This window comes from Nyctereutes procyonoides, unplaced genomic scaffold (assembly GCF_905146905.1).
Source record: "Nyctereutes procyonoides isolate TBG_1078 unplaced genomic scaffold, NYPRO_anot_genome, whole genome shotgun sequence".
Taxonomy (NCBI): Eukaryota; Metazoa; Chordata; class Mammalia; order Carnivora; family Canidae; genus Nyctereutes; species Nyctereutes procyonoides.
The window spans coordinates 23,543,400-23,568,638 of NW_026575135.1; the positions used below are offsets into that span (position 1 = coordinate 23,543,400).

At 42.2% G+C, this 25,239-nt stretch overlaps 1 protein-coding gene across 1 annotated transcript in view; it reads left to right on the forward strand.

Annotated features, from left to right (window-relative positions):
- The window catches only part of DCAF12 (DDB1 and CUL4 associated factor 12), a 30,989-nt gene extending 13,163 nt beyond the window's left edge, over positions 1-17,826 (forward strand). Inside the window, exons 4-10 of the mRNA XM_055302192.1 lie at positions 5,748-5,954; positions 7,024-7,084; positions 11,493-11,686; positions 12,889-12,954; positions 14,564-14,726; positions 16,728-16,906; positions 17,424-17,826. Of these exons, the coding sequence (XP_055158167.1) occupies positions 5,748-5,954; positions 7,024-7,084; positions 11,493-11,686; positions 12,889-12,954; positions 14,564-14,726; positions 16,728-16,906; positions 17,424-17,582 (1,029 nt within the window). The 3' untranslated portion in view covers positions 17,583-17,826. The remainder of the gene's footprint in view (positions 1-5,747; positions 5,955-7,023; positions 7,085-11,492; positions 11,687-12,888; positions 12,955-14,563; positions 14,727-16,727; positions 16,907-17,423) is intronic.
- Positions 17,827-25,239: the final 7,413 nt, after the last annotated feature.

Consider the following 25,239-nt stretch of genomic DNA (forward strand, 5'->3'; position numbering starts at 1 on the left):
TATTAACTGTTACTTGTTAGACACCAATTCTGTGCCAAGCCCTGTGCCAGACACTTTATTAGATTCTTAGCAATCCTAGAGGCAGATATTATTCTAGTTTTATAGATAAAAAACAAGATTCGAAAAGGCTGGGTGGCTCAGCAGATGAGCATCTGCCTTTAGCTCAAGGCGTGATCCAGGAGTCCCGGGATCGAGTCCCACATCAGGCTCCCTACATGAAGCCTGCTTCTCCCTCTGCCTGTGTCTCTGCTTCTCTCTCTCTCTCTCTCTCTCTCTCTCTCTCTCTCTCTCTGTCTCTCATGAGTAAATAAATGAAATCTTAAAAAAAAAAAAAGATTTGAAAAGGTTGACTGACTTGCCTAAGATCACACAGCTAATAGATAGCAAATGTGGACTTCAAATCTAGATTTCTCCCAATCCCAGAACTAAAGAGACTGGACTTAACACTTTCTTGGACATGAATAGTTGAAACCTTTCTCCACACCTTTTCCAGATGGCATAAATGGAGCCCTGTTTTAAGACAAAGAAATGGAAAGAAAAAAAAAAAAAAAAGAGGAATGATCTGACACAGTAGACTAAAATAAGCTTTAGTCAGCCCTCAGATTTCATAGGAGAAACTTGGATCTTTCTAGATTGCAGGTCACTTTATTCCTATAACTTATCAAATTCATTGCCTTTATTATACAGAGCAGATTCTTTCTACATCAGTGTTTCTCTAGCTTCAGTGTACCTGGAGATCTTGGGAAACTCCAGTTTCTGATTTAATAGGTCTAGGGTAGGGCCTGAGATTCTTGGGTTCTAACAGGTTCTCCAATGCACCTTTGAATAGTAAGGGTCTAGACCAGTAATTGTTAAACAGAGGCAGTCATCAGATTCACCTGGAGATCCTTTGGGGAAAAAGTCAGTTTTTTAGGCCCCAAAAGTCAGAAATTTCTAATTGGAGGAGTTTTAGCGTAGGCCTGGAAATTGTTTTTGTTTTATAGTTTGTTTTGTTTTTGTTTTCAAAGATTTTATTTATTTGGTAGAGAGAGAGCAAGCAAGCACACATAGAAGCAGGGAGAGTGGCAGAGGAAGAGGGAGAAGTGGGCTCTCCATTGAGCAGGGAGCCTGATGCTGGGCTCAATCCCAGGACCCCCGGGATCACGACCTGAGATGAAGGCAAATGCTTAACTAAGCCACCCAGGCGCCTGTTTTATAGTTTTTCTCTAAGAAAGAAAATTCCTGGGCAGCCCTGGTGGCTCAGTGGTTTAGTGCCGCCTTCAGTCCAGGGCCTGATCCTGGAGACCTGGGATCGAGTCCCACGTGAGGCTCCCTGCATGGAGCCTGCTTCTCCCTCTGCCTGTCTTCTCTCTCGCTCTCGCTCTGTATCTCTCATGAATAAATAAATAAAATCTTTAAAAAAAAAGAAAATTCCTCAAGTTATTGTGATAGTCAGTTTGGGAATCTAGTCTAGAAGGTAACATGTTATAGATGCATTATCCCACAAAACCACAAAGGTATAAGTGGGTAGTTAACTTTGTTTCATTAAACATTTGAGGGGCTGTGTTGTATAGAGATCATTTGCTTAGAAGAGTGAGAAACCCACTAATGTTTATTAAAAAAGTATAGTTCAGGACGCCTGGGTGGCTCAGTGGTTTGGCACCTGCCTTCAGCCCAGGGCGTGATCCTGGAGACCCGGGATCGAGTCCTGGGTCGGGTTCCCTGCATGGAGCCTGCTTCTCTCTCTGCCTCTCTCTGTCTGTGTCTCTCATGAATAAATAAAATCTTTGAAAAAATTAAAAAATAAAAAGGGATAGTTCACAAACCCCAAGAGCAGGAAGTATCCCTGGATCTCAGCATGAAACAGAGCTAGAAACTGGAAAGCCATTAGAAACTAAAGATGTGGGCACCTGGGTGACTCAGTGGTTGAGTATCTGCCTTGGTCTTAGGGCGTGATCCCAGGGTCCCGGAATTGAGTCCTGCATCGGGCTCCCCACAGAGAGCCTGCTTCTCCCTCTGCCCATGTCTCTGTCTCTGTCTCTCTCTGTGTGTCTCTCATGAATAAATAAAATCTTCAAACAAACAAAAAACTAAGGACGTCCATACTCTCTCTCTTCTGACTGGCTTTGGTAGAAATTAGCCATCCAGACAGTTTGGTCTAGTGCCACCAAGCCAGTTTCACATTCCTGAGAGAATTTGATCAGTCCAATATAGCCTCTGGACTGCTTCTCCCTGAGCCAGGAAGCCACCTCTGGACAGTTCTCTGATCTGAAGATCTGGGCTTATATCAGACAGACACCTACTCAGCCCTCCTCTGAGTGCAGGAATGTGAGGTCCCCCTAAAATTCTTGGGCAACCTCCCTGAAAGGTGTCTTCTATAAATGCTTACTATATAGCTTTGCTTTGTTTTTGTTTCTTAAGATTTTATTTTATTTATTTATTCATGAGAGACACATGGAGAGAGGCAGAGAGAGAAGCAGGCTCCTTGCAGGGAGCCCGATGTGGAACTCTATCCCGGGACCAGGATCACGCTCTGAGCCAAAGGCAGAGGCTCAACCGCTGAGCCACTTAGGCGTCCCTAGCTTTGCATTGTTGAGGCAGAATTATAGCATAAAATAATATAAACCCCCAGCTCTTTGAATTGGGAGGGTGTTATTAGGTTACTGGGGGAGAAAGACAAAGATTTTTTTTTTTAAGATTGATTGATTGATTGATTGATTGATTGGTTTGTGAGAGACACGGAGAGAGACAGAGACACAGGCCAAGAGAGAAGCAGGCTCCTTGCAGGCAGATGCTCAACCACTGAGCCACCCAGGTGTCCCACAAGTAAAGATTTTAAAGCAGTGTGATACAGGCTTAAGTTGTGGGTAAAGAACTATCTGGGAAACTTACAACAAAAAAACTTAACCAGCCTGGAGATTTAGAGAATATTCAGAGAGCACATGTCTAAACTGAATCATGAAAGATTAAGTACATACTGGCCAAGTATAGAAAGGGTGGGGGATGTCTGGGTGGTTAAGCGCCTGCCTCCCACTCAGGTCGTGATCTCAGGGTCCTGGCATTGAGCCCTGCCTAGGGCTCCCTGCTCATTGGGGACTCTACTTCTTCCCCTCTCTCTCTGCCCCTCCCCCACCCTTCTTTTTCTTTTTCTCTGTCTCTCTTAAATAAATAAAAACCTTAAAAGAAAAAAAAAAAGAAAAGGGGAAAACATTTCTGGCATTGTGACCAGCATGAGCATGAAACAAAATAATTCTATTTCATTGAAGATTTTTGTGTGAATAATAGTTAATAAGCTGCTATTTCTAGAGCATGGTTCCGTGGCAGGATATAAAGCTAGAGAGGTTGAGGCCAGATTGAGGAGTCTTGATGCCATGATAAGGAGTTTGTTTGTTTGTTTGTTTGTTTGTTTGTTTATGAGAGACACACACAGAGGCAGAGACATAGGCAGAGGGAGGAACAGGCTCCCTGTGGGGAACCTGATGCAGGACTGGATCCCGGGACCCCAGGATCACGGCCTGAGCCTAAGGCAGATACTCAACCACTGAGCCATCCAGGCGTCCCGGGAGTTTAGATTTAAGATTTATTTGTTTATTGGGGTGCCTAGGTGATTTCATTTGGTTAAGCATCTGACTCTTGCTTTCAGCTCAAGAGGTAATCTCATGAGTTGTGGGATCCAGCCCCATGTCAGGCTCTTTGCTCAGTGGGAAGTCTGCTCGAAAGATTATCTCTGGGGCTCCTGGATGGCTCAGTCAGTTAAGCATCTGCCTTTATCTTGGGTCATGATTCCAGGGTCCTGGGATCAAGCCCTGCATCAGGGCTTCCTGTTGAGTGGGGAGTCTGCTTTTCCCTCTCCTTCTGCCCCTACTCTCTTCTGTGCGCTCTCTCTCCTCTCAAATAAATAAAAATCTTTTTTAAAAAAATTATCTCCTGGGATCCCTGGGTGGCGCAGCGGTTTGGCGCCTGCCTTTGGCCCAGGGCGCGATCCTGGAGACCCGGGATCGAATCCCATATCGGGCTCCCGGTGCATGGAGCCTGCTTCTCCCTCTGCCTGTGTCTCTGCCTCTCTCTCTCTGTGACTATCATAAAATAAAAATAAAATTAAAAAAAAAATTAAAAAAAATTATCTCCTTCTGCCCTTTCCCCTGCACATTCTGTTTCTCTCAAATTAAAAAAAAATTTTTGATTATATGTATTTTAGAGAGCACAAGCACACGAACAAGTGAGCAGGCTAGGGGTTGTGGGGAGAATCCCTAAGCAGATTCCCTGCAGACCCTGAGACCTTGGTGGGAGCTGAAATCAAGAGCCAGCCATTCAACCAACTGAGCCACCCAGGGGCCCCTAAGGATATTTCTAACTGACATTGGGAGGACTGCCATTTTTATGTAGATAACTGATACGGTATAGAGAATAGTTTCAATGGTGGCCTTGCCTGAAGCAGCAAAGACTACTTGAGTCCTCTAGAGAGGTGATGAAAAAAAGGATGAGAGGGAAGAGCCAACTGAAAGAATAGTTTCTCCTTTCATAGTCTCCTTCCTGTGCAAGCAGTAGATTACTTTATACAAAGATTTGGCATGATTTGGCTTCATCATAAGAATTGCTGAGAGAGGGATCCCTGGGTGGCGCAGTGGTTTAGCGCCGGTCTTTGGCCCAGGGCGCGATCCTGGAGACCCGGGATCGAATCCCACGTCAGGCTCCCGGTGCATGGAGCCTGCTTCTCCCTCTGCCTGTGTCTCTGCCTCTCTCTCTCTCTCTGTGACTGTCATAAATAAAAATAAAAAAAAATTAAAAAAAATTAAAAAAAAAAAAAAGAATTGCTGAGAGAATTTTAAGCTAACTTCCTAGATTAAGGTATATGAGGTTACAGATTATTTCTCTCTTGTTCATAGTCACAGTGCTAGCAGCTAGAACAGTATTTTTTTTAAGATCTTATTTATTTATTCATGAGAGACATACAGAGAGAGAGGCAGAGACACAGGCAGAGGGAGAAGCAGGCTCCATGCAAGGAGCCCGATGTGGAACTTATCCCAGGTCTCCAGGATCAGGCCTTGGGCTGAAGGCGGCGCTCAGGAGACCCAGGATCAAGTCCCGCGTCGGGCTCCCTGCATGGAGCCTGCTTCTCCTTCTGCCTGTGTGTGTGTCTGTCTTCTCTGTCTCTCATGAATAAATACAAACCAATCAATCTTATAGAGTGGAAAGGGGTTAGGTTGGAAAGGAGGTGGAGAAGAACATTTCAGTCAGAAGCAACAGTATGAACAAAGGCATGGAGGCATAGAAGAAAATGGTATATGTGTTAGAGATAACTCTTGTCATATGTCTCCGGTCACTCCAGCAAATCTAATGTTTATAGTACATTAAATAGTAGTCTTGATGGCTCTGGGAATGGTTTTGTTTCTAAGTTTCAGTGCATGGGTTGAGAATGAGATGTTTAAAGTATGTCCAAACTGGCAGAAAATCCTTAGTTGGGTTCTTTCTTTAGGTCCATAATCTAACGCTAGTCTTCTTTGAGGCTGTCTTTGAATCCCTGGTAGAATTTACTACTTGCTAATCTGTGTTTATGTAGCGTATTATGCCTGCCTCTGTTGTGTTTTCTTACTTTCATATTTCATTTGACTAATAGCCCTGACTATGCCTTTACCAATTCCCAGGGTCTGACATACAGTAGACATTAATTAATTAAAGTTTGATGGATAATTGAATGAATGGGTGCTTGTACCCAGGGTTAGCCACATGAAAGAGAACTGTCAGCTTCTGTGTCCCTTTTCTTGTAGCTGTTTGTAGTGGATGTGCAGACAAGCCAGATCACCAAGATTCCCATTCTGAAGGACCGGGAGCCTGGAGGTGTGACCCAGCAGGGCTGTGGCATCCATGCCATCGAGCTGAATCCCTCCAGAACTCTGTTAGCCACTGGAGGAGACAACCCCAACAGTCTTGCCATCTACCGGCTACCTACACTAGATCCTGTGTGTGTGGGTGATGTAAGTTTCTCCAGTAACTGTAGTTAGAGGTAGCTTTGTTCTTAAGCAGAGCCTGGTAGATAACATGGACCCTCCTCCTACACACCCTCTGGGAAGGAATAGTTTCCTCTAGATTTCTGCTGACTATCAGGGTTTGGGGGTGAGGTGTGAGGGTAGAAATGCCAGAATGGGGACTGAACTCCCCATAGGAATATTGACAGAGAGCATATGTTTGATAAAGGGGTGAGCAACATACTTCAGGGGCCCACAGCAGTGGGTTGGTGTCTACATATCTCCCACTGCCCATAGTCAGAGAGCAAAGTTTATTAAATCATTCAGCAACTATTTATTGAGCTTTCTATGTCCAGGCATTGTTTTAGATGCTGGGGACATGCAGTGAATATAACAGATAAAGCTCCCTCACCTCTTGAAGCCTGCGTTCTAGTAGAGGGAGACATATAAACCAAAATATAGACAAATAAATATTTACCACCAGTATGTCAGTGTGACAGTACCATAGAGAAGAGTAAAGGCAGATTGAAGGGACAGAGAGAGTGGTGGTGAATGCAATTTCAGAGGATGTTCAGGGAAGTCCTCACTGAAAAGAAGACATTTGAGTAGGGAGACACAGAGGAAATGAGAGTGGGTATAAGACATGTTGATGTCTGGAAGAAAAGAGTCCCAAGGACTCTTTGGGAGGGAACACCCAAGAGGTTGGGTATAGCTCTTGTACTAGGAAGTAAGCATAGAGGAGAGTGGTAGGATGGGGTTAGAGGGATAAGAGGTGGGTGATTATGTGTAGGAGCCCCAGATAAGACATCCAGAGGTAGAAGGCCAGAGCTGTGTGTCTACCAAACATGTTCATTGCCCATAGGAATGCCAGTTTCATTACAACTTTGAGCTCCTCAAGACAAAGTTAAAAATTACGGGATCCTGCCCTCTGGGTTGAGATAATCAGAGATAGGAATTGTAATTTTTACAAAGATATTTTCAGTCAGACTATGCTTTTCAAGAGTGTGTGTTGTAATCCTTTTTTACTAATTTCTTTTTTTCCCCTCTCTCTTTGTACCTGTCACTCCTTCTCTCCAAGGATGGACACAAGGACTGGATCTTTTCCATAGCATGGATCAGTGATACTATGGCGGTGTCTGGTAAAATTGACCTTTTGTATGGAGTTTTGGTGTGGCAGGGAGGAAGGGGTAGTAGTGTGATTGGAAATAGTCCAGTAAATAGACCATTGGCCAGGGACGAGGATCTTATTACCAGTATTGGCTCTTTGACATACTGTGTGTCCTCGGATAAATCATAAGAGTTACCAGCATTCTACATTTATTCACTCAGCCTTGTTCCCAAAAGTATGTGTGACAGTGTGTTAACCTCAATGTTTTTGTGGGGCTTCATTTTGACAATGTTGTGAAAGTGTTTTGGAATAGTTGATGTGAAATATTAGGAGTAGTTATTTTCTTTACAGCTATATAGTGTGTTTCTTGTTGATAACAGCTGTGTAGGATTGAGGGGATTTCTTTCCCAGTGGTAGACATCAGAAAAAAAAAATGGAAATGAGTGTAGAGAGGGTAACCTAGAGATACACAATACAATTCCCCAGGTCTAGATTCCCAAATAAAAATAATCATAATAGTAACTAAATTGAATGCCTCACGTGTTATTTCATACAATCCTCAGAACAGTACTAAAAGATTAGCATTATTAGCCTCATTTCTCAAATCAGAAAATTTAAATTCTGAGAGGTTATAATAACTTAGCAGAGGCCACACAAATAGTAACAGGTGGAATCAGGATCTGAATCCACATCCACATGTGATTTCAAAGCCTGTGCTTAGAACTGCTCCTAACAGGGGCCCCTGGCTGGCTCACTCAGAAGAGCATATGACTCTGAACTTGGTGCCATGAGTTCAAGCCCCACATTGGGTGTAGAGATTACTTAAATAAATGAAACTTAAAAACCAACATCTACTCCAACCGATATTGCACTGTATGTCAACTAACAAAATTTAAATAAAAGAACTAATAAAGCTAAGGGAACATAAATATTTCTTCTTTCAATTCTTTGCAGGGCAGTAGAAAGCAGCCAAGAGGGAAAATAAATTTAATGAACAAACATAATCACAGGTCAGAATTACCCAGAAGGGGTTCAGAAGCTATTGGATTCCCTGTCATTTGTCTCCCCAAAGAGTGAGAGCTGTTTAAGGGTAGTCTTGTCACCTTTATATAATAGGGATTGCTTCTATGACAGTAACCTGTACTAAATGTGATTGTTGGGAGCAAGGGTTTGGCTTGCTTTGGGAGCCTCCCATCTTCTTCAGATACCCTACCAACATCTGTGTTTTCAGGCTGATAACTCCCATGTCTACATTTTCTTTTTTCTTTTTTATTTTAACCACGTCTACATTTTCTGAACAGTTTAGCAGATTTTAAGAACGTGGGCTTTGATATTAGAGGTTTGAGTTTGAATCCTCATCCAACCACTTATCACTGAGAATGTCCAGGGGTTGGTACTCATCATTAAGTCTGAACATTAACATCACTTGGGCAAGTTACCCTAAGCTTTTTAAGACTTGATTTTCTTCATCTGTAACATGGATACTTCAGAGTTTCACTGAGAAGATTAAATGAAATAATGCATAGTGGCTGCTGTATTAAAAATGCTTAATGCTTAGTGGCGCCAGGGTGGCTCAGTCAGTTAATTTTTTTTTTTTTAAGATTTTATTTATTCACGAGACACACAGAGAGACGGTGGCCGAAACATAGGCAGAGAGAGAAGCAGAGAAGCAGGCTCCCTGCTGGTAGCCTGATGCAGGACTCCATCTCAGGACCCCAGCATCATGACCTGAGCCAAAGGCAGATGTTCAACCACTGAACCACATAGGTGCCCAAATGTCCAGCTCTTGATTTTTGTCTCGGGTCATGATCTCGGGGTTGTGAGATTGAGCCTCATATTGGGCCCTATGCTGAGCGTGGAGCCTGCTTATGATTTTCTCTCTGCCCCTCCTCCCCCTAAAAAAAAGAAAATGCTCAATACTTGTTAACCGATGTTAATGTTATACTTAATGATGAGTACCAACCCCTGAATATTCTACCTCAGACTCAGTATATTCATACTCATCATTTTTCTTCCAAGACCCTCTCCCCCATTGGCATATATTTCTGAATGCTTCTACCTTCCACACAGGTGCATGGTCAGAAAACTAAGACTCCTCTTAGGATCTTATCTCCTTAGATTACCAAGCCATGTTGATACTGTTTTCTAAAATATCTCTTGTAAACATTGTATGTTACCTATACTTTAGTAATTAAAACAAAACAACCATCTTAGATACAATTTCTTTCTTTCTTTTTTTTCTTAAAGATTTTATTTATTCATGAGACACACAGGCAGAGGGAGAAACAGGCTCCATGCAGGGAGTCTGATGTGGGACTCAATCCTGGGACTCTAGGATCACGCCCTGGGCTGAAGGCAGGCGTGCTAAACTGCTGAGCCACCCAGGGATGCCCTATAATTTCTTTTCTATCCTGCTGGTGTACTTATCATCTATATCTTGAATAACCCCTAATATCCTTCCATATTTTTTCTCTGCTTCTGTTCTTGTCTTCTCCAATCCAATCTTTTTTGTTTTTTAAGATTTTATTTATTTGACACGGAAATAGAGCACAAACAGTGGGAGTGGCAGGCAGAGGGAGGGGGGAAAAGCATGCTTCCCACTAAGCAGGGAACCCAATGCAGGGCTCAATCCCAGAATCCTGGGATTGAGAACCTGCACCAAAGACAGATGCTTAACTGAGCCACCTAGGCACCCCTTCTCCAATCGAGTCCTCATGATGCTGCCAAACTCGTTCTTTAAATAATTTTTTCCTTATTAAAGAAATATGTGTTTATCATAAGAAATTTTTTAATATGGATTAAAAAGGCAGTAATAATTATCACTCTCTCTATCCAGGGACAACTACTGTTAATATTTTTTTTTAATTTTTATTTATTTATGATAGTCACAGAGAGAGAGAGAGAGAGAGGCAGAGACACAGGCAGAGGGAGAAACAGGCTCCACGCACCGGGAGCCCGATGTGGGACTCGATCACGGGTCTCCAGGATCGTGCCCTGGGCCAAAGGCAGGCGCCAAACCGCTGCACCACCCAGGGATCCCAACTACTGTTAATATTTTAAAATATATCTTAACAGTCATTATTCAGTGCATATCTTTTTATTTGGTTAAAATGGGATCATACAAAGGGATGAATATATAGATAAATATACCACATATAATAAAATGTTGATGGTAGACTATACTTGTAATTGAACAGTTCATTATAAAACTCAGTATTTTAAAAAAATAAAATAAAATAAAACTCAGTATTTCAGTGTGCTTGAATTTTTCACAATAAAACTTGTATAGTTTTATTTTTTTAATTTGCATAATAAACCAAGCATAGTTCTATCTCCAGGTGTGTCCTTCTCTCTGGCCTTTTCTACATTTCACATGTAATAAAACCTCTGCTTTGAATCTCTGCCCATAAGCCTTATGAAGCCAACAAATTAGATGATATTTCTCTCAAGTTAGATAATTTTTATTATGAAGCATTCAGGAGATTTGCAATGTGGAAAGGGTACCTTTTAGTCTAAAGGAGAGTTGTCAAATAACTTTACTAGAAAGGATTTTTTCAATTTTTAAAAAATTATTATGTTTATTTTTAAGTAGGCTCCGTGCCCAGCCTGGAGCCCAACATGGGGCTTGAACTCATGACCCTGAGATCAAGAGTGGCATGCTGTACCAACTGAGCCAGCCAGGTGCCCCAAACATGGGAATTATGGTCCCTGTGGGTCCATGGAAAGCCTTCAAGAGGTTCATGGACCTCCTTGAAATTGTACAATGTGGTGTTTTGGGTATTTTTCTAGATAAAGGAGTCTTTAACATTCCTAGGTCTGTTAGAGGCATGTAAGAGTCAAAAAAGATTAAGCACCACTGATTTAAGGTAGAGGTTCCCCAACGCTACTGCCCAGCAGACATCACCTGTGCATGCATGCCCAAGTGATCTAAGCATTTGACTTGGAAAATTACTGAGCATTCTCAAACTATATAATGCTCTCTTAAAAAAAAATATCACCAGGACGCCTGGGTGGCTCAGCAGTTGAGTGTCTGCCTTTGGCTTAGGGTGTGATGCCAGAGTTCCTTGATTGAGTGCCACATCGTGCTCCCTGCATGGAGCCTGCTTCTCCCTCTGCCTGTGTCTCTGCCTCTCTCTCTCTCTCTCTGTCTTTCTCTCTCTCTCTGTCTCTCGTGAATAAATAAAATCTTAAAATTTAAATTAAAAAAACTCACCAAAGATTAAACATTACATTTAACTCCTACATTTTAGTTGAATCATCCTCTTGATGTAGCTATTAATATATATTGTTCTTTTTGTAGTGGGGCACCTGACCAAGTTCAGCACATATGAGGAGAGTGCACAAAGAGCTAGACTAAGAAAGTACATCTTGGTTTCTGTAGGACTGTCCCATAGAGAGTTGGGTATGTCTGACATCTGTGGTCTCTCCTTGCCCTGTAGGCTCACGGGATGGCTCTATGGGACTCTGGGAGGTGACAGACGATGTGTTGACCAAAAGTGATGCAAGGCACAATGTATCACGGGTCCCTGTGTACGCTCACATCACTCACAAGGCCTTAAAGGACATTCCCAAGGAGGACACAAACCCTGACAACTGCAAGGTCCGGGCTTTGGCCTTCAACAACAAGAACAAGGTATGAGGTCGCCAAAGAGGAAGGCTGTTTCTCTTGCTTCAACTTCTTGGCTTATATCTTGGCACTTTGCTTCTCTTCCCAAGTCAGTTCTTGCTACATAGTTTAGTTCTGAGCCCATGGAAGATTGAAGGCTGAGGGTTGCTGGTGAGAAATAATAACTGAGATTGTGAAACCCAGCCCTTGCATTGAGTTGTGCAGTATTTCTCTGGAGGGTCTGTATTTGTGGTTCAACCTCTCAGAGTTACCTCAGAGCCACCTGTTTTTTACTATCTCTCATTTGCACATGCCTTTGGGCTGGTGCACTATTTTGTGTGGTGTGTGATGTGGTGGTGGATCTAAAATCCCCTCCAAATAATGATTGGCTTTTGTGGTCGAGTTGGGGGTGAGTGTTGATTTCTTTGTTATTCTATCAAGGCACTTCTGCGTAAACACTGCCATGCAGAAGTCTTAACCTAATCATGGGTCATTATACGGTAAACTTGGGGGGGTCTTTTTTGGATGAGTGGGGGTGGGGGAGAAGATTAAAAATTTGTTGAAGAAATGATCCCAATAATCTTCATATGGGAATAGTTTTAGTTTGGTGAAGTTTAGTAGACTATCGCGATGGAAATTGTTTGTAGGTGTGTGTGTTTGTGTGAAAGAATCGAAGTGTAGATATTAAGGGATGGTTGTTATAGAGAAGGAATGATTGGGGAGAGTATGGTTAGTTAAATTGGTGTATGGATGGTTGATTTGGTTTAGTGGTTATTGGGGGTATGGTAGGAGTGAGAAGAGAGGAGGTGGAGAAATTTTATAAGGTGGTTGTGGGGTTGTTTGAGGATAAGGGTATAAGGAATGGAAGGTTGGTGAGGGAAATGGGGAGGAGAAATTTGAGAGAAATGGATGGAAAGGATGGAAGATAGGAGGAATAGAAGGTAAGTAGGAATAAGATTATAGATATAGAAGATATATATAAGAGAGTATGATTGAATTAATTTAAAATAAATAAAATTTTTATAAAATAATGGTTTAATAATAATTAGCTGTCCAGCTACATTTTAGAGTAAGATGATGGGCTGACAATCCCTGGCTCCCCTCCCGGAATCATCATGGGTTAAGAATGAAGAATGGAAGGACCCCAACCTTCAGGGTCTTTCCCTGCTTATTACCATATATTAGTTGCTAGCTATTGAAATATAACCTGTTTTTCATTGCTCTTGTAGGAACTGGGAGCAGTATCTCTGGATGGTTATTTCCATCTCTGGAAGGCTGAAAATACACTGTCTAAGGTGTGATAAACATGACTCAATGATTTTACCTAAAAATTCACCTTTTGGTTAAATTTGGTTAAAATACTTTCATTCTTCCTGAGCCTTTTCGTTCTTGTCTAAAACACCAGTTTCAGGGCACCTGGGTGGCTCAGTGGTTGAGCGTCTGTGGTCAGCTCAGGTCATGATCCAGGGTCCTAGGATCAGGTCCTGTATCAGGCTTCCCTCAGGGAACCTGCTTCTCCCTCTGCCTATGTCTCTGCCTCTCTGTGTCTCTCATGAATAAATAATAATAATAAGTAAATAAATAAAGTCTTTAAAATAAATAAAAATAAATAATAAACCACTGGTTTCCACTGGGCATGTTACTGCACAGTGCATGGAACCCTGAGTCTGACATACCTCTCAAGACTTTTCAAGAGATCGGAGGGGGACATTTTTTCACATTGCAAAGGACTTACTGAGAGACTCCTTTAACTAGCAGTCCTCTAGTCAAGGCTTTTAAGTATCTGCTTATGGAGATGCCTGGGTGGCTCAGTTGGTTAAGCGTTTGCCTTTGGCTCAAGTCATGATCTCAGAGTCCTGGGATTGAGTCCCTCATTGAGCTCCCTACTCCTTGGGGAGCCTGCTTCTCCTCTCCCTCTGTTTGCCACTCCCTCTGCTTGTTCTTGCTCTCTGTCAAATCAGTTAATGAATTAATTAGATAGATTAGATAGATAGATAGATAAATAGTATTTGCTTATGGATTATTGACCATTTGGCATGTTGTAAGGGCAGGAGAACCTAAAGGTTAGAAATGACTGGCAAATCAAAAAAAGAAAAGAAAAGAAATGACTGGCAACTAAAAATCAATTAAACTAAGATAAACAATCTCTGAAATAATAGGTAATGAGAATACTTACAATCCTTACAAGCAATTTTTGCATAAAGTCAAACCTACCTCTGGGTTCCTCTTTTTGTCCCAGAAGCTTTTACTGCTTATTACTTCTGTGATAGACTCTTTCCCAAGAGGAAGCAGAGTTTCAGGAATTATGACTCATTCATGTCATAGCAGCCTTTGAGCTCCACTGACCTTGCTTCATGCCTGCCTTACATGCGGTAGGCATTCACTGAAGATTGGCTAAATGACAAGGATCCAGGATTAAGGCTGAGTGATATTAGCTGAGGTTGAGCCAGTTTCATGGGTGTGTTTTTTGTAGTGTATAATTCCTGTACAACTGGGGAGCTAGGCTGAGAATAGCCAGAAAATCGGGGAGGAGGGTGGTAGCAGAGAGGGTCATGGCAGAGAACAAGAGTGTGACCTTAGCTTCCTGCCCTGGGATTATCCTTGGAAATAACCTGCCGATGTAGGCCTTTCTGTTTCTGATTATTTAATTTCAGTTTAATCTTTTTTCCTAATCAGTCCTCTTCAGTATTGAGATCTTATTACTTACTATAATCACCCTCTCTTTTCTTATTTACTTAGTAGTAGAACAGGGCTTTATTTCCTTAATCAGGGCTTGTCTTTTTGTCTCTGACTTTGTGTGGCTTGTGTATGAAGGAAGCCCACAAAATTGGGCATCTAAGAACCTTGCCCTATGGTATGCTCTCTGGTAGTGCTATGGGTGCATCACTCCTTTCTCTGTTTCAGCTCCTGTCCACCAAACTACCATATTGCCGTGAGAATGTGTGCCTGGCCTATGGTAGTGAATGGTCAGTATATGCAGTGGGCTCCCAAGCTCATGTCTCCTTCCTGGATCCACGGCAGCCATCATACAATGTCAAATCTGTTTGCTCCAGGGAGCGAGGCAGTGGTAAGAGTCCCATATGCCCCTGAGGCTTATAGCTGCATTGCAAGTGGCTTTGATTTTCAGTTTCTATGTTGGTTTCAAAACAAGTGTAGTGATATTTATGGAACTTGGTGAAGGTGTTTAGTGACATAAGAAGGGAGGTTAATTAAAAATCTGCAAATGGCAACAGAGCTTCAAGCACCACAGGCAAATTTGTGGCCACAGAAACTGTTAGTGGAAACCCAATAGTTAGGATTTTGATGGTTTTCATATTCTTTTCACAGATCTTGACTTCCCTCTGGTAGTTTTTTACTGGTGCCCTGTCTGAACTATAAAATTCATTTTATGCTAAAGGATGATGTGCAATGAGGAGTTTACCAAGAGCATGAGGAAACTTGAGAATGATGGGTATATTCGTTACTTTGATTGTAGTGTAGTGTCATGGGTTTATATATATGTTAAAACTTAAAATTGTATACTTTAAATATGTACAGTATATTGTTTGTCAATTATACCTCAGTATAAAGCTAAAGAAAATACTGTTCTGACCACTGGGTGAATTCAGCTTCAACCTCCAATCTTTTATAACATATTTTCTCCAAGAGCACTCTTTCATTATCAAGGAATAAAAAGACTTATGTTTGTACTATAAGATTTCAAAGTACCTTTATCCGCCATCTTATTTCATCTTACCCAGAACCCCATAGGAAGCAGGTAGGGAAAGGTAAGGTTAGTGTTAATCCTATTTTATAGATGAGGAGACTGAAACCCAGAGCAGTTAAGTAACATGCTCAAATCACACAGATTGGTGGAAGAATAGCCATGCACTAGAACTGAGGTCATTCAAATTAACAGTGTATTTTCTTCATCTCTCTGTTCCCCTTCTCGTGCAAAAATGTGGGTACATTATCTTGGAGTCTAAAAGGCACAATATGGATTACAATTTAGCCTCTCTCAAGTAGTGTTTATTTTCATGCAAATAACACAAAAGTGACTTTTGTTTTGGGGGTTTGTTTTCGATTATAGTGAAGACACTCATGTTTCAGAGCAGAAAGAATAATGTGTGCAGTGAGAGTTGTAAGGGGAAGAATAAATAGGCTTGGCTGGAATAATGTCTGCAATGAAAAGCTTTAAGAGGGGCACCTGGCTGGCTCAGTCAGTGTAGCATGTGATTCTTGTCTTGAGATTTTGAGCTCCACATTAGATAGAGAGATTACTTTAAAAATTAAAAAAAAAAGAAATCTTAAAAAATTAAATTAAAAAATATGTATTTGTGTGTGGAGCCCAACGCAGGGCCTGAACTTAGAACCCTGAGCTCAGGACCTGAGCTAAGATCAAGAATCCAACACTTAACCGACTGAGCTATCGAGGCACGCCTCTAAATATAAAATCTTTAAAAAAAAAAAAAAAAGGCTTCAAGAGATTTGGTTACTATTACAGGAGTAGCTATCATGCCTAATAAGGAAATACTGATTCCACAGGTATTGCTGAGCACCTCTTATATGCCAAGAGACATCTTGTATCCCATGCCCTTACTTATCCACAGATGCAATACCAGATAAAAGACCTCTTGCAGTGCTGTGGTAGTAGTTTTAGGTCAGATAGGAAAAAGTCCTTATTAATATAATGATTTGTAAATAATGCAGGTTACCGTTTCAGTACAAGTTGGAAATACACTTAGGGAGAGTTTAGAGTTATGAAAGATGCCTCCACGATGAGTCAAGAGTAGGGGGCCAGGGAGGTTTGGGCACACTTAAGGTCTTAGGCCAAAGGCATCTTAGACCTCATCAGGCTTCTGGCACTTCTCTAAGGCTTATGGGAGGGTTCCTTTTAGTGTATGAATGGGCATTGTGAGACCAGGGTTCTCAAGCTTTCACATGAGCTATCTGTGCCGTATATCCCTGGGAAAGGCACTGTCTGGTAGATCGAGGTGCCATGTGAGTTCAGTGCCAGAGAAATTCAGGTAGCAGACCATCAATGTGTACTCTTCCCCTATTCATTGCCCTTTATTTTTCTCTCTCTCAGGGATCCGGTCAGTGAGCTTTTATGAGCACATCATCACTGTGGGCACAGGGCAGGGCTCCCTGCTGTTCTATGACATCCGAGCTCAGAGATTCCTGGAAGAGAGGCTCTCAGCTTGTTATGGGTCCAAGCCCAGACTTGCAGGGGAGAATCTGAAACTAACCACTGGCAAAGGCTGGCTGGTGAGTAAGCCCCTGCCTGACACAGTTACTGAACAGAGAAGAAAAATTATGTTCAGTCTGCCCACCTACTCCCACCCCCACTGATACACCAGCTTCTCACATACTCCTTAGAGCAGAGAAAGGCACTTTCCCTTGATTTTGCTCTGTGTCTACATATCCATGGGAAAACTGAGGCTCAGTAAGACACACTAGTTGACTGTAGGTGATAATAGAGCTAGAAGGAGAAGGAACCCCCTCCCCCTCCTACTGTGGCTGCCATTGAATTACTAAAGAGTGGTTCTAGCTTTCCTGAGACCTTAGGTTTGTATAGCAGTTCTTCAGCCTGCTCAGTTCCTCCCTAATATTCATTTGGAAAAATGAGGCTCCAATTCCTATGAGTACCAGTCAGAGTCTCTTGACATCAGATTAGATGCAGGACCCTCTCCTCTTAAGACCAGAAGGCATTCCTGTCCCTTCCTGCCTCCTTTTCTACCCCATGGCCTAGAGGTACTAACAGAGTCTCTTATTCTTCCCATAGAATCATGATGAAACTTGGAGGAATTACTTTTCGGACATTGATTTCTTCCCCAATGCTGTTTACACCCACTGCTACGACTCGTCCGGAACGAAACTCTTTGTGGCAGGAGGCCCCCTCCCTTCAGGGCTCCATGGAAACTATGCTGGACTCTGGAGTTAATGACAACTAATTCTCCCAAAATGCAGAGATTTACACTAATTTCAATCCTTAGTTTTCTTGTTTTTTTTTTCTATTTTCTTCCAATTGTGTGAGGCCCTCATTTTAATGGGAACACGAGAGTTTGCCTATGATTTAGGCACTTGACAGGAAGCTCTGTACAGATATCTGAAGTGTTTTTTATTGTTGGGGTTTTTTTTTTTTTTCCTTTTTTTGCTTTCGGTAATCAGAATTTTTTTTTTTTTTTTTTTTTTTTTTTTTTTTTTATTTATTTATGACAGTCACAGAGAGAGAAGGAGAGAGAGGCAGAGACACAGGCAGATGGAGAAGCAGGCTCCATGCACCGGGAGCCCGACGTGGGATTCGATCCCGGGTCTCCAGGATCGCGCCCTGGGCCAAAGGCAGGCGCCAAACCGCTGCGCCACCCAGGGATCCCCGGTAATCAGAATTTTACTGTCTTTTTTTCTTTCTGGCTTCTCAACCAAACATTGTTAATTCTTATTTGTATTTTTTTCTTTAAGTGACACACACTCTCCCCTCTCACTTCTTTAGGCTGGCGTAGTCATTCTCACCCTTACTTCACTCTTGAGAGGTAGGGCTCCTTTATAATTATGTGGTTGCTGTCAGACTTTCTGTGAAAGTTTGGGGGCTGTGTGTTTGTGTGTGTTTGTGTGTGTGAGAAAGAGAGAACTTGTGTGCTTGCAAATACTGTGTGTCACTGAAATTACCTGGAGTAAGAATTACTTGTAATTAAAATATTTATAAAAAAAAGACAAACAATTTTATTCACAGAGACAGCTTTGGGACTAGTCTTTACTTGTTTTTTAAAGTTTAACAGCACTGATAATAGGAAGTAAAAACAGAAAAAAACAATCACCACCAGGAAAACCCTTTGAGTTAGATTGCAGGCTTCCTGGTGACACTCACACCAGGACTCCAGAGTGATCCGTTCCCTACCTAACTTCCCAACTTTGTGTTCCCAGGTGAGAATACTTCTGTGTGTCATTTCCACTTTAACTTCCCATCTGCTTAGCCAGTGGCCACTCCCCTAAAACATCAGGGTCTCCATCCAGATGCAGTTCTGGAGGCTGCAGAAGGCTTGGTAGAATTTGGTAAAGATAATCCCCATCCCAGCCTTCCTTTACCTTCCCTCAAACAAGACCTGATCTGGTATCTCAGGGGCCTGGAACAGGGGGCCTTAAGTTTGCTAAGTAAGATTCACATACTCAGTCCCCTTGGTTTTGGAGAGAAACTTCTCCTTTGCCTTTCTTCTAATCTCCTCAATGGGTTTTGCTTTTCTTTTCTAAATTGGGTTCAGCCCAGGAGGGTGGGGGTAAGCAGAGGGTTTATCTGTGTGTAGTGAGTGCTTCATGTGTGGAATGTTCATTTTTTTTATTACAGTGGGGCTGGAGTTGAAGCCACCTCTCCCACTCTGTTGGCTCAGCCCTGGGATGGTGGTGGGTGGCCTATAGCCAGCAACGTTGTGCATGTAAAAGCATTGATGTGACTAGTAATTTGTTCCTCCCTTGAACTGTGTTTAGTCTGAAGTTTTGAAACTTGCAGGCAACTGACCATGATGTCCAGTTATTCCTTGCTTTTTACGCATCATGTTGCAGATAGCAGCTGTTCCCACCCACAAATTCCTCCTCCATTCTAAGCACATACTCTTCTTCTGTCAACAGTCCATCCTGGGGAAAGGAAAAGTCTTATTTATTCCTGCACTCTAGTTTCTAATTTGCTCTCCCAGTTATCCCCCTCTGCTCTGGGTCTCAATGGGGAGATTGAAAAAAAGAGTGCCTTCTCCTTGGTAATGGGGGCTGGTGGGGAAGGGAGACAGCAAGTCTACCCTACCTTGGTGATACATCAGGTGCACACCACAGGTTCTAGAATTCTCATCTTCTAACCTAGATAAATAGGTGCTATAAACAGGGAATTAAGTAAAATGCTGGATACTTAGATCTTTTAATTGTCTTAATTTTTTTTCTATTATTAAACTACAGGCTGTAGATTTCTTAGTTCTCACAGAACTTCTATCATTTTAAACCAACTTGTATATTTAAAAAAAAAGATCTTAAGTAGGATGTTTTGTACTGTTGCCAGACCCTCTTCTGTGATGGGTAATATGTTTGATTGTTTGAAATTTTGTTTTTAAAAATGTAGCACTTGACTTTTTGCCAAGTAAAAAAAATAAATATTATTCCAGTTGCAAAGTGGTTTGACTGAGTATGTATAGCCAAGAAGCAGCAGGAAAAGGGCCCCAAATGACTGGTTGGAAGGTTACCTTGGGGCGGCTAGGATTCTTGGAGCAGAAGAGGAACACAAGAGTTCCCTGAAAATTAGAGACTGATCAGGTGCAAACATACAAACTCTTAAGACCTGCTTGCTCCTTCTCCTGCTCATGCTCTCTCGCTCTCTCAAATAAATAAAAAATGTAAAAGGATTTTGAGAGCAAGAGTACAAACCTGGGGAGTGGCAGAGGGAGAGGGAGAAGCAGACTCCCCATCAAGCAGGGAGCCAGAGGTGGGGCTCCATCCCAGGACACTGGAATCGTGACCTGAGTCACCCAGGTGCCCCATAAAATAGTTAAATATATATATTTGTGAAGGAAACCATGACCATAGGGAGCGATGCTCTTTCCAGGGCTTGTTTGAGGCCATAGCTGAGAGACAGGAAGACTGCTGAATCATACCACCTTCCTCATAGCCAGTTCTGGGAGGCCTATGAGGGCTGGGCCACAGAGCCAGGCAAGGCACTATATTCCTCTGTCACATGGTACTTGTTCCTTTTTAGGCAAGTGAGATACAGCTGCCCTTTGCACCTGCCTTAGAAACTGACTAGTTGAGAATGATTGATAGAGGTAACTACCTGTATGATCAGAGGCCACAAAACAGGAAGGGGAAAGTGAGTTGGTTGAAGTAATTGAGAGGGCTTCCTAAGAAGAGCCTTTACCAAAATGAGGTTTTTAGAATACCCAATCTGATGGGTGTTTGCAGAATGCACCATGGTCAAATTCTGGGAAATGCAAATTTAAACAAAGACATGCTTCTTTACTTCCCAACCTCAAGATTTGGTTACTATAGGACTCGTGTTCATAAAACATGCTCAGAGGAAGGTGACGGGATATGGGGGGGACCTGGCCTAGGCCGCTGGCCTCCATGGAATCTTGGCCCTGCTCCTGTTTTCCAGCCAGACTGCAGCAAAGTATGTATCTCACAGAAAAGCTTTGTGGACTTTATAGGGTCCCTCCCTTTCCTGCCAGCAGTCCCTATTCCCAGGCCATGAAAGAATTTCCTTGTTCTCCCTCAGGCCACATTCGTCATCCCAAATGGTCTACTGGCTCCTCCCATCATATTTTGGGTTATTTTGCAGAAGGCTTTGGAAACTAATTTATCCTCTGGGTTCCTTGCCCTTGCCACTCCAAGAGTTGATTAGTATTAATCTGGCTTTCAGCATTTGTTTTATTTTTTTTAAGATTTTTTTATTTATTTATTCGTTAGAGACAGAGAGAGAGAGGCAGAGACAAAGGAAGAGGGAGAACCAGGCTCCATGCAAGGAGCCCGACGCTGAACTTGATCCCGGGACTCCAGGATCATGCCCTGGGCCAAAGGCAGACACCAAACCTCTGAGCCACCCAGGGATCCCCTGTTTGTTTGTTTTAAAAGATTTTATTTATTTATGAGACACATAAGAGACAGAGACATAGGCAGAGGGAGAAGCAGGCTCCTCAAGGGGAGCATGATGGGGGACTCGATCCCAGGACTCCAAAGGCAGACACTCAATCACTGAGCCACCCAGGTGTCCCATGGCCTTCAGTGTATCTAATAAAGACTCCCAATTTAGGCTTCTCTGATGTAGTTGCCACCCAGAAAATAACAAGTCAGGGTGTGTCAAGACCCTTGCTTACCATTGGGGTCAATTGTAAGAGTCAGTCTATGACCCAAGTGTTTTTTCCTTCTTTAAATTGGCTGATGAGGGGCAGCCCCGGTGGCTCAGCGGTTTAGCGCCGCCTGCAGCCCAGGGCGTGATCCTGGAGACACTGGATGGAGTCCCACGTCAGGCTCTCTGCATGGTGCCTGCTTCTCCCTCTGCCTGTGTCTCTGCCTCTCTCTCTCTCTGCATCTCTATGAATAAATAAATAAAATCTTTAAAAAAAAAAATTGGCTGATGTCTGAGAGTGAACAATGAATGGCAGTTGGGAAGGAATCATTCAATTTACTTGTTATTAGCCACATCTCATTTCATGCTTATGTGCTGAGACAGCTTAAAGCTTTGGAAGGGTAGAAACATAGGCTAAGTCTAGAACCACCAATGAAGACAAAGTTTGGATTCCTTAGCTTGGTTCTTCTTCTCTTCAGCTCCTCCAAGCTATAATCCAGAGAAACAAATGTGAGAAGTTTGTTTCTATGCTACCACTAGAGAGAGGTGTGAACTGAGCCGCTCAAGATGGGGTTGTAAGCTCTTTTATGATTCAGCTCTCCAAGACAGGACTGTGAGCTGTCCTCTCAAATTCCTGCTGGGTTGAGACTCTGAACACTTCTCTTGATTAGTGTGTAATTGCTGAAGTCAGAATTTTTTAAAGGATAATAATACTCATTAATTGAGTTCAGAGTCACATGTTTACTGTATTTCTTGTTAAGCACCATTCAGAGCTGTAATTAACATCCCTAGTTCCATGGACAGGAAGAAAACAAATGATCAACTTCTGTTTAAAGAAAATAAACTTACCTCAACTTGTAGCTACTTTTTTTCTTAACTGATGGCAGCCTGAACGGAGGACTGGAAATAATAATGAGGCTCCAGGGTCAAGGCCATTTGCTTATTGCAGATAATTCTGTGCTGGCTGGGTACCATGACCCGAGGTGTGCTAATAATGTACTGCTTATATAAGGAACATCCTTCATCTTCACTACCACCACACACGCTGCTCCTTTAGGTTCTTTTGCTAAAAACACAAAATTATTGCCCCAACCACCATGCTAACTTTTCCATCATTAGATCTGTTTTCTGCCTGGGGTAGAGTAGTATTCTATCACTGATTAGAGATACTGCTGGTATTCCTATTCCCGGAAGGGGGATACAGGTCACTCCCAGGTGATGAGCAACAACTCAGAGTAAGTGGGGACCAAAAGGAGAGGATATGGGTTCTTTTCTAGTTCTACTGCAACTGCTTGTGGCCATGACTTTGAACAAGTCTTTATCCCTCTTTAGATTGTTTTTTTTCATCTTCTACGATTAGGAGTTCAGATTAAATATTAGATGATTTCCTGGGTCCTTAATATCCACAACTATTCTAGTGCAGTGAAGTCTAAGAAGAATAGGAAGCAATCCCTCCCCTCGAGCAGTTTGTCCTCAAAGCAGATAAATATGATAGCAGGGCTTGTGAAATTTTGTTATGTATCTTATTTTCCTAATGTCTTCCAATAAAACATTGAGAATTGTGGATTGAATAATGTCCCCTCTTAAAATCTTTTTTTTTTTTCTTTTTTAAAGGGACCCTCCCTAGGGGCTCAGTGGTTGAGTGTCTGCCTTCGGCTCAGGGTGTGATCCCAGAATCTGGGATCAAGTCCCACATCTGGCTCCTTGCAGGAAGCCTGCTTCTCACTCTGCCCATGTCTCTGCCTCTCTCTCACTCTCTCTCTTTCTCTGTCTTTCATGAATACATAAATAAATAAAATCTTTTTAAAAAAATATAGTATCCCCCCCCAAATTTAAGTCTACCTATAACCCCAGAATGTGACCTTAATTGGAAATAGAGTCTTTGTAGATATAACTGAGGTAAGGATCAGGATGAGATCATATTGGGTTAGGGTAGGCTCTGACTGCAATGAGAGTGTCCTATATAAGATAGAAGAGGACAAACAAGACAATGTGAAGAGACTGGAGTGATGTATCTTTAAGCAAAGGAACATCAGCAGCCACCAGAAGTTGGAAGAGGAAAGGAAAGATTCCCCTCTAGAGCCTTGGGAATCACATTTGAGATTCAAGAAAAAATTTTCTAAAAAAAAAAAAAAGAAAGAAAAGAAAAAATTTTCTTTTGTGATAACACAAAGATGAACAATACATAATAGTGCTAAGACTTGTTAAAGGAAAAATTAAACCCCAGAACCACACTTGATTCTGCCTGGAAAATCTTCTGTTCCTTTTAGGACCAAGGCAATAATCCCCAGACTGTTCACCCCTGGTTGCTTTTTCCTACCTATTTCAAACTGTCTGAATGTTTTATTTAAGGTTTTTATTTGGGATGCCTGAGTGGCTCAGTGGTTGAGTGTCTGCATTTGGCTCAGGGTGTGATCCCAGTTTAGGAATCCAGTCCTGCATCAGGATCCTGGTGGGGGGCCTGCTTCTCCCTCTGCCTGTGTTTCTGTGTCTTTCAGACTATTCATCATGAGAGACAGAGAGAGGCAGAGACACAGGCAGAGGGAGAAGCAAGTTCCCCACTGGAAGCCCGATGCAGAACTTGATTCCAGATCCAAAGGCAGATACTCAACCACTGAGCCACCCAAGCATCCCTGAATATTTTAAACTTTTACTCAAGATCATCTTTTCATAGTACAGATTGTAGAGTCAAGATCCTTTCCCATCCTGAGCTTATTGGCCAATAACACATGCAGCTATCTTCAGTCCTCCTTGATAGCAGGAGATAATAGGATATCTAACTAAGGCCTGTGATACCTAAACTTGTTCTACTACAGAGTCTGCCTTGTGCTTGCCTGTGCAGATCTGGAGTTACTAGCCAGAGTGTGAGAAAGATTCCCTAAGGATTGAAGATGCATGAGTCAAGGATAGAGAATGCTTGAGTCAAGGATAGAAGATGCATGAGTCATTAGATAAAGTTAGCATTGACTTTATTGTTTCTAGGCTACTGGTTAACCTAACTGGTGCTTGTGGTCTTTATTAGAAACCCCTAGCCTATCAAAATGGATTTATTGTGTTGAAAAATTATTGATTACATTCATTGACCCAGCAGTTTCACTTATGGGAATTTTAGGAAATATTCTAGGCAAGCATACAAAGATAGATACATAAGGATCGTTTGTCATACTGTTAATTATTTTTTAAAAAATGAAATGGAAAATAATCTGGGGTCCATGAGGGACTCAGTCAGTTAAGCCCCTGGGGTTCAGGTCATGCTCTCAGGGTCCTGGGATCAAGTACCACATGGGCCTCTCTGCTCAGCAAAGAGCCTGCTTCTCCCTCTCCCTCTGCCTGCCAGTCCCCCTGCTTGTGCTCTGTGTCCAATAAATAAAATCTTAAAAATAAAACAAAAAACCTGAAAGTTTCCTGGGTCTATTAATAAGGAAATAGTTAGGAGCACCTGGGTGGTTCAGTTGGTTAACCCTCTGCCTTCAGCTTAGGTCATGATCCTGGAGTCCTAGGTTCAAACCACATGTTGCACTCCTTATTCAACAGGGAGTCTGCTTTTCCCTCTCCCTCTGATCTACCCTCCCCCTTCTTGCCCCCCACCCATGTTCAGGCTCTCTCTCTTTCTTTCAAATAAATAAATAAAATCTTAAAAAAAAATAAAGAAATGGTTAAATTAAAATTTAAAGTATTTGCAGGTGGGGCACCTGGGTGGCTCAGTGGTTGAGCATCTGCCTTTGGCTCAAGTTCTGATCCTGGGATCCTGGAACTGAGTCCCACATCGGGCTCCCTGCAGGGA